Below are 10,405 nucleotides of genomic sequence, written 5' to 3'. Positions count from 1 at the left end.
TTGGACAAATCGGATCGGATTTCTCTACAACCACTAATAACAGCCGTTGTCTAAGCAAGTTTTCAATCTAAGAAGGGCGTAAGATATACATACATACATATGTACATATGTTGCCAAAATTTGAAAATATTACAAACTATTTCTTTCATCGCAATATACAAGTATGTACGTGTCGACTAATTTTATACACACTTGTTTAAAGCAATCTAAAATATGACAATAATAAAAGAGCGCCAGTAAAAATTAATGACCCACATACAATATAACATGAGATAATTTATACAGTTATAGCAAGAAAAGAACGAATAAATCAGATATATACAATACATGCACAAATATTTTCTGAATTTTTATTCTGTTTTCATCTCATATTTATTTTTTTATTTTATACAATTGAAGTCAGGAGAAATATCCTAGTAGAGATTGTCAACACGTGTAATAACATTTTTTCGCTACACGTTCAACTCTTTGCTCACCGTACACAATATTTTCTTACTTTTAGATTCATCACAATTCTTCTACATAACTACAAAATATGGAAGCCTGCCGCTTATGATTTGAAAATTTTACTAGTGGCTTTATCTTAAACAAACTGATCCTGATCCATACACCAATCAAATTATCAGGGATTTTTAAACAGATATTTTGTAAAAAATAAAAAAAAATATGCAAAGTAATTAATTACGCCTTCCTTTTCAATCGGTGTAAAATTTCTAAATAATTATATTTTAACTAGTTCATGTCGTAATACGTACACTTGCCTTGCAATATTTAACATTCAATCAGTAGTTTGTATGCACTATAGTATTTCTATAAATTCAATACTATTTACTAATATTATAGTACATAAAATAAGAGGGAATATTTCTACTTGTGAAATCTTTATCAAATATATTGACGATGTAGACGTTATGTTGTCTCATAGCTTGTTAAGAGAGCTGCATCTACCGGTTCCATACAACTGGGACATGTTAGACTGCGCATGAGCCAATCATCAATGCAGTGCACATGATATATATGCATGCATGGCAAATATCGCACCGACTCCTCAACACAAAAATCAACCATGCATATTACACATTCTCGTGTTTTTGTAGACCCATCGTATGTACCGATGGGCAAATGCTGGATTAGGCCTATTCGCTTCGCGATTTTGACTTGTTCTTCCTCTGTTAAATGCGATGCTGGACGTCTGACCGACGGAGACGGAAAGAAAACTGGCTGTAGAAGTTCCTGAAAAATAAAGAACATATAAATTATTTTCAAACAGTTAAGCAAGTGAGAGCAATTTAAAATATCTGAGTATTCTATATCTGTGTATTCTACTTTACAAGGTGCATATCAAAGATGTATTGCACGTTTTCTAAACAGAACACAACTCGTTTTTTTGTTTTTAATATTTGTTTACATTTCACTATTCACATCTTGGTTGTGATTGTAGTAGGGGTATTCCGATCGAATTCGATAAAGTTATTATTCGGGAAAATTTTCCGAAATTTAGTTCATGGCAAGAACATTTATTAAGAAATACTTAAGTATCAGTCACTTCCCAGCTGATTTGTCGCATACCAAAGCATATATAAAAACTAAATAGTGCGCAATTCAATTAATTACAAAAACCACTAGGCACATACTTGTACGTACCTTAGTTTATCACGAATGGCAAAATTGCCTTTTAATGCTTCTTGCTTAATATTTCTTGTTTATTATTTGCCTCATTTGACATCCAAAGCATAGTGGTGACGTATTTATCTGGCGTCACAGTCATAAAACTTATTTATAATGACAATTTAACAGGCATAAAGGTGATATTTGTTTGATTGATTCATCCAAGGTTTTATTCCACTACAGTTTAGTTCAGATGACACTACTCTACTCTATTCCCTGAATATTTCTAATCGCGCTCCATAGATCTCATCTTAGGTGCTGATGTGTATAGTTTTCTAATGATGGAAGCTCAAAAAAGAACAGAATGTGGACTTATTTACTAAAATACTCATTTTGTTATCTCTGAACCTGTGTCAACATATATGTAGTAGGTTGGTCTGAAAACAATTAATACACATCTTTGCCATAGAGATGATAAGTTTAAACGGTTCTGCCAAACAAAAGATCGGACTCTACTGAAGACATGACCACTGAACAACACTTCATTTCGACACACATAAGAAATAACATATATTGTACTGCTTCCCTTCAGGAGAAAGTACCAAAAACTAGGAAACTATGGAGCAGGTGTTTGCCAGAAAACCGAGCTTACAAATTGCTTAATTTATGGGAAAATATCAAACATTAGGGCATATGGCTTTCATATTATTTGCCACACCATGGCGCAGAAAATCTTAGTAGTACAAGCACAAATTTGCGTGTTGTAATCGATGGTTCAAACAAGTACCAAAGGACCTGCTTTATATTGCGATTTATACCAAATATCATAATATGAGGTTGGGGAATAAGTTCGTACCGAGGACTTTTATTTGAACAAAAAACAATAATTCTCGATGCTATTCTATCTATTGCTATCTCCTGGAGCCACCTACTCCTTTGTTTGTTTCATATTGTTGTACAAACCCCATTTCTCATCTCCCGTGACGATTCGGTAAGCCCCATTGAATGAAGGTGATTGAGAATAGATTTATGATCGCAGCTCATTTTTTCCGCCCATTCTCGATTGGTTTGGCGACCCTTCTCATTCAAAGGTGATTATAGACGTTCTTTATCGAATTCAGAAGGCCTGTTGCTGCGGGACGTGTCATCGACGTCAAGGTCGCCGTTTTTGAAATTTACAAACCATTTCCATGCTGTAGACTCGCCTATGACACCTCTATACACGTCGCAAATGTCCCGGACTGCTTCTGCAGCTTCTTGACCTCGATGAAAAGCAAAGAAGAGCACGTGTCGAAAATGTTGATTGTTGCCTCCTAGGCCTCGAAACTAATAAAAAATTAAATAACTCAAAAATACAATTAACATAGTTTTGCAGAGCAGAAAGAGTTTTATCGAATGAATGCTTTTACTTGTCCTTTGCCGAACAGCAAACAAATCGTTGTAAAATAAAAGAAAATATAAAAGCCCTATGAACTTATTCCAAACCCACTGCTTCGTTGGCGCATGCATAAAGTAACTACATACATATCAGTTCCGACATAGAAAAAATGTTCAGACAAATTGCTGTAAACCCTGATCACCAACGCCTTCAAAATATCTCTTGGAGAGAATCTGTAACGAATCCTATAAAAATATGTAAATTAAAAATTGCGACCTATGACTCCCTTTCTATCAGAACACTACAACAGCTTGCTAGATATGCGTCTGGCCACTAGCCTCAGAAGTGCTGGTATGTGATATTTAGGTGGATTGCGTTATAACAGGGGCACACAGTCCATCCAAGGCAACGTTGGCTTTGCTCTTACAAGAATTAAAAGAAAGAATAACCGAGATACAGTGCTACGACTCCAAAAAAAAGTGGCCAAAAATAGGGAAATGGAAGAATTTCGGTAAAAGTATGTTTCTTAGAGAACCAGAATGCGATTAAACCAAAAACCCATTTTTTTAATAGTTTTTATAGTTTTGATGAAATAAGGACTATAAAAAAGATTTGAAATTTTTTTTCTGAAGCATTCCAACAGTACCTACCAAATACGTCTATATTTGCGTCCACAACATTTTTCATTCGCTAAAACTGGTCGAATTCGTTGCTATAAGCAAAATGTATTATATATGTAAACATAGATACACTACAGCAACGAAAAGCAGCACTCTTGTTTCAAAATAAATTTTTAACTTCACGGCTATAATACTTAACACATGGACAGAAAAATCCCAGGCTTAACACATAGATGGCACTAATTTATTGCATTTACCTATAATATTTTTCAGTTAGTACTAACCTTAAAAAGACAGATGTTAAAATTTCATAATATTCTATTCATTAGCGCATGAGTTGTTGTGCTAAGAGTGATGCTATAATACTTTTGTTATTTTCAAAACAATAGATAAAAACGAATTTCGTGTTTGAATTTTACACCGGTTCTAGATGGGAAAAAATACTGTTCAAGCGAAGCAATGGTTTGAAAAGTGTTACGGGAACTCCGCTCCATCAGAAACAACAATAAAACGATGACTTGCTGACTTCAAATGTGGTCGGAGCTAAATTGATGGTACACAAGGTAGTAGACGTTCAAATGAGGCGTTAACCCCAGAAAACATAAAAAGCAAATCCTCAAAATCGTTTGAATGGAATGAAAAGTGAAATTGCGTGAGTTAGCTGACATCATCATCAAAACAACCTGTTAGCTTTATATTGCATGTGCATTTGACTATGCAAAGACTCTGTTCAAAGTGGCTGCCGCGTTTGCTCACTGTTGACGAGCGTGTTGATGATTCTGAGAGGAGTTTTGCCATGTTTAAACGTAATAAATCGATTTTTGCGTCGATCTGTGACACTCGAATTCACTCCGGAATCAAAACGATCCTCATCTGAGTGGACAGCAACTGAACCTCATCCAAAGCACCCGAAAGCACAACAATCGTGTGGAAAGGTTACGGCCTCGCTATTTTGGGGGATGCGTGTTGTAATATTCATCGAATATCTTGAGACAAGAAATATCTACCATCAACAGTGAATATTTTTTATTTATAGCGTTATTGCAAAGAAACGTTCGCATATGGCAAAAAAAAGACAACGCAGCGACTCATAGGTCAATGGAAATAATGGCAAACTCCATGAACTGAACCTCGAATTGCTCCCACATCCACCGTATTCGCCAGATTTGGATCCCAGCGACTACTGACTGTTCGCAGACCTAAAAAAAATGCTCGCTGGTAATAAACTTTTTTCGAATGAAGAGCTTATCGCTGAAACTGAGGACTATTTTGAGGCAAAAGATAAATCGGTCTACAAAAGTGGTTTATTGCGTTGTTCTTGGTGGACATTACTTTGATGATAAGGCAAAAAAAACTGTTTTCTTTGTTAGACCCAGGACTTACAGCCCATATGCTATTTTGTATTATTTATTTATTAATTGGATAGTCCCATGCGTGAAGATATATTTTAATGAATTATTTATTATATTTAGTACTAGCAAACCCGGCCCGCTTCGCTGGGCAAATACACGGTGGATTCACGTTTTGGCATATATTTCGAGACCCTAGTCATCAATAAGTATGATTAAAGCACTTATCAACAGCTTTCATTTGATACCCATATTGTACATACACAACCAAAGGAACGGTATGAAAAATAGTCTATACTATAGAAATCATTAACAGCTTCCATTTGCTACCCATATTGTATATATACGTCCGAAGGTTACCCAGGTCCACGTTTTGACCTATATCTCGAGACCCTATCTACCAATAGGTATTCAAACTATACGGAAACCATCTTCAATACCTACTTAACAATGTGTGTAAGTTTGGTTTAATTCGGTTTAAAGACACGGCGGGTCCACGTTTTGGCATATATTTCGAGACCCTAGTCATCAATAGGTATGAAAATTAACCCGTATTAAAGCACTTAACCACAGCTTTCATTTGATACCCATATTGCACATACACAACCAAAGGTTACCCGGGTCCACGTTTTGACCATTTTCCCGGCAATTATTCGAATTTTTCTCACCTTTTAAACCTTCCCTAGACCTCCACGAATAATTCAAGACCAAGATAAGATAAATCCGTTCAGCCGTTCTCGAGTTTTAAGCGAATATAGGGACAGATTTTCACATTTATATATATAGATGAGAGAACAAAAAGGAATGGGTTCGAAACCTTCAACAGTACAATATATCGAAGGCGTAACCTTGTTAAAAGAGAACCTAAAAATGTTGATTCTTTCATGTTTCACTATTTTTATTCTAAATGCGGCTCTAAATAATTATATGTGAAAGATGACACCATTTAAATATCCACCATGAGCACATCTCCAAATAAAATCCGCCAAACAGTCGATTCATGAATGTCTAATTGTTGAGAATGTCGAGATATCGATGTTTAAGGTTGTACCAGCAACACTTTGCGTTACAGCAGCAATATTCGCAACATCTAGTTTGTCGCCTTCAAAATAGGCGCCATTCGAAGCACTACACATATGCCAACGATTACTCTAGTCATCAAAGCACCTCTTAAACGCATTTCAAGAGATATTCTTCAGCTCCTTCAGCTTCTCTTTAATGGTCTCTATCGACTCAAAGTGGCGTCCGCGGAGTGATAATTTAAGTTTTGGGAAAAGGAACGCACGCTTTTTAAATGAACAATTTCCGATATTTCTTGACAGAATGTAAGTTTCAACAATCTTAAAGAGCTGTCGCGCCTTTCCGATAAGCTATTCATAAAGTTTGACCATTTTCATAATAAATTTGAATATTTTTAACGCGATGTTGTATCCTGTAAAGTTGTACATCAGTCTTCCTGACAAATGTCACAGATGAATTTTGTTTTTTGGCGGGACAACTAGCAAGTGCAGCACTCAGACATTAATTAAGTCCATTGTACTACACTTGGATTCCCTTTTAATTTTCTTTAAATCTACCCGATCTCCGAAGAAATCTGAGTAGATCTTGTGGTGCCAAGGGGCCAATATGGTCGCTTCTTAACTCATCACTGCCAAGGACCTCAAACCTGATTCAAGCGAAGGCGGGGCAGACGCACAGAAAGTGGTCCGCCGTCTCATCCTCCTCTTCACAAGCTGGGCAGAGTACACTGTCTGAGATGCCCAACCTTTCCATGTGCTTCGCCCACAGAAAGTGGCCCGTCATCAGTTCAACCAGCCGTCTGGAGTCTCCTCTGCTTAATGACAGAAGGGTTTGCGACAGTCGATTGGACATGACAAGTAACATCAGTTTAGTCCATCTGCAGCCTCTCTCAGCCTGCCGAGCTCGCTTGTGGGTGGTAGTTACCCATTTGCTAACCTTGGCCAAAGAAGTTGGCCTCAGAGCCCATCTTAGCTAAGAGTCAGAGGTCTCGTTACCAGCGATACCCACGTGTCCCGGGACCCATGTTAGCATCAGGCTATTATGTCTACCGACATAGTTCAGCCAGGATTTACAGGACTTGACTACCCCTGATGTGGTTGGAGGGCTGTCTAAGGCCATGAGCGCAGCTTGGCTGTCGCTGCAGACCCATATAGATCTGCCTCTCCATCGCTTTTCCACAACAAAGTTCATCGCTTCTTGAACTGCATACACCTCCGCTTGAAACACAGATGAATGCATTCCAAGAGCAGTTTTGTTATCAAGTGGTGGTAAACCAATCAGAGCATCTAATGCCGGAACTGAAGTAGTCGGAAAAGCTCTGGGGCAACAGATGGCCACAGTGCGTTGTAGTCTCGATAAGGTCCTCCTGACTCCCACGAGAGAGAGAGTCTACTCATCCAGACCGCTGATGCATAGGTGATAATAGGTCTTATCATAGCACGTTTTCCCAAAGACACTTTTACACTGCCAGAAAGCTGTCAGTGCTTTGGATGTCTTTGTTTCAACGTGTGATTTCCATAGGAGCTTACTATTGACGATTACTCCAAGATGTTTAATTTCCTTGGATAGCTGGATTGTGACTCCTTTTAGCTTAGGCAGAACGAGTCCATCAAGCTTCCTCCTTTTGGTGAAAAGGACAATACCAATATTGAAGGGATTTGCCGATAGCCCATTCACACAGCACCATGTGGCAATCAGATACAGAGTTTTCGGCACTTTCCTGCAGATATTCATAAGCGAAGGGCCTGTTACCAAACAAGAAACATCGTCCGCATATGCTTGTGCGTAGACTCCCGAATCGGTTAAGGTGGTGAGAAGAGGATGGATTACCATGCACCAGAGCAATGGAGACAGCACACCGCCTTGGGGGCAGCCTCTATTAACCCAAGATGACACCAGCAGATCTTCCTCTGCTCGCACCGAAACGATAATTTTGGCCAGCATCGAACGAATCCAATTTACTAGCACCCGGTCTACGCCGTGCCTACTAGCAGAGCTACACATACTGTCAAAAGTGAGTTGAGCAGGTATGTATCCGCTTAGAGCGGCGCAAAGCATTTTCGGTTCGCTCATGCAAATTCAAAAAAACAAAAATCCAAAAAATGTAATATATAAAGAAAACTAAAGGGCAGTAAAACATCGACAAGAAAAAATTTATAAATTTTAATTAAGTAATTACAAGAAAAAAAACAAAGAAAGCAAATTATTGCAACCTACAATCAATTCCATCAGCAAGCTGAGTGTCTCACTTTTCCGCTCCGTGAAGGAGCCATCAGATTTCCTAAGTGACCCCAGCTTTGCAGTTGGGTCCCTTTTCAGGATCCTAACCGATTTCGCCGTGTCACTTAGAGATTCAATACCGCTGCAGAATTCCCTATATGAGGCTATTTAAGCCTGTTGAAGTTCTTCTGAACATCACGGTATCGCTCCCAGTCCTCAGCAAGGTTAGTCTTGAGGGCCCGGTTTAGAAGTTTTCTCGACTCACGCCTAAACATCTGGAGGTGGAATCGAGACACCAAGGAACGGGAGTCCGGTTAGGGAGAGGTCGAATTGGACAGCCTGACTCAAAAACATTCAGTTAGGGCAGCATTGAGTTTCTCAACAGCCGCCTCAATGGCCTGATCTTTTCGAAGTCTTGTGGCCCAAATTGCGCCGCTCACAGAACCGAACGAGACTAGTGGCCTTCCCAGGTGGTGGCCCTTCTAGAGCATCGTAAGGAAAATAAGCAGATGCAATCACAAACTTCGACCATTCGCGTCTACCTCTGTAACACACCTCAGCCGCTACCAGGTCTTGGCAACAGAATTGCTCAAGACCCGTCACAGTGAGATGGAATGATACTATAAGACCGGTCCTAGGTCTACTCGAACTCCTGTCATATAATAAAGTGGCCCCTTTCAGCGCACTTAAGCCACAGAGACGGCCCCTAAAGACCCAGCGCTCTTGCACTGTTGTTATGTGGGGTAATGTGTGCAGCTGGGTAAGTCTTCTACTTAGTAGTGCAGTAGCGGCTTTGGAATGCTGCAAGTTAATCTGCGTCACCGTCAAGGGACGGTAGCTACAGGAACCGTCCGAGCCAATTATTTGGGAAAAACGTGAAAGCTGACCGTCCCAAAGAAGAGACTCAGACGGTTCCCATACCGTGTGCCCATGACATCAACACTCGGCCCCTCCACTCGCACCACAAGAGCAGCTCCTTCGTTTCCTTCCCGGTTTTTGCTGTTGGTGTACGAGAGGACTCGCCAAAGCCTCATGCTGATGCCCGAATTCTGGGCACGTAGACAGGATAGGACATCCGCCGTAGACAGGTCTGGATCCGGAATACAGATGGCCTTCCTGAGGGGTACACTCTCTTCGCTGTAGACTGCCAAACGAGTGGTCCCCATGGGGGACACGTTATAGGCCACGGTTCTGATCCACTCGAAGTTGGCCAGAGACGCGCAAGTCACCTTTATGGTGCCGTCCTTTGTCTCATAGCCCTTCGCGATGGCTTCAGGACCGGAGGCAATAACCTGACGCATCAGCCGACTTTTGCAGTATTTGACTTCTGAATCCGTCAGCTTATGGTCAGGCCCCAGTTTACCCATCACAGCCACAGGTCACGGGCCAGCAGCCTTCTCACTATAGGATGGCTTGGCAACACCCTTGGATGTGCTTGGGCGAAAGTCCAGCTCCCCATCCTCCACTCACGAAGATTTCGCCGGGCAGACAGCTGTGCTGGACGTTTTGTCGAGGCGCCGATAGGGACGTGGCTCAACAGAACCTTTTCCCGCCCCACTGATTGCCGCCAAGACCGCACTCGTACCTTGGGGGGTCGTGGCTCGGCCATTGGCAGCAACCGCAGGGCAGGGAGGTGTACTGCTTTCAGCCACCGTCCTTCTCCGCTTACCTCGAGAGCGAGACAGCTAGGGAGCGTCCGTGCCTACCGAGGATTTGGTAGCTTCCGTGGGTGTCATTTCCATTTTGGAAGAAACAGACGCAGAAGGGCCGGTAGAGCCACATGAGGATTTCTCCCGCATGAGCCTTGCCCGCCGCTTTCTTCTCTCCCTCCTTGCCACGCTCTTCGAATTCCCGCCTTCTTTGGGAGGTCGTGCAGCCACCGAAGAGACCTCACAACTCAGTCCCTCCGAAACAATGAAATGTTTCTCAGACTCTGAAGGAGAGGAGATTACCATAGCAAACCCCGTCTCCTCCAGGATGCGCTCTCGCTCATAGAGCTGAGAGACTTGGGTAATGATTGGGGCCTCCAGAATACATGCCTCTGCCGCCGAGGCGGGTGGATTGCCACTTGTGTGGATTCCACCTGGAGTAATACAGCCAATGTTTTCCATTACCTTTTTCGGTTTTTTTCGGGACTACTCCCAAGGCAGTTTGGTTCACGGATGGCACTCTGATTCTATGCCAACTTTGAGTCATCACCCGAGTGTTGA

General features: G+C 41.1%; 1 protein-coding gene across 1 annotated transcript; it reads right to left on the bottom strand.

Annotated features, from left to right (window-relative positions):
- Positions 1–319: 319 nt before the first annotated feature.
- LOC129250472 (RING finger protein 11) lies at positions 320–9,937 on the bottom strand. Its single transcript, XM_054890097.1, has 2 exons — positions 9,902–9,937; positions 320–1,233 (listed from the first exon to the last, which is right to left on the bottom strand). Exons 1-2 carry the CDS (start codon positions 9,935–9,937, stop codon positions 910–912), a joined length of 360 nt encoding a protein of 119 aa, XP_054746072.1. The 3' UTR covers positions 320–909.
- Between the last annotated feature and the right edge of the window lie 468 nt (positions 9,938–10,405).

This window comes from Anastrepha obliqua, chromosome 6 (assembly GCF_027943255.1).
Source record: "Anastrepha obliqua isolate idAnaObli1 chromosome 6, idAnaObli1_1.0, whole genome shotgun sequence".
In the NCBI taxonomy this organism is placed as follows: Eukaryota; Metazoa; Arthropoda; class Insecta; order Diptera; family Tephritidae; genus Anastrepha; species Anastrepha obliqua.
This window is presented reverse-complemented; position numbering and strand designations above follow the sequence as displayed.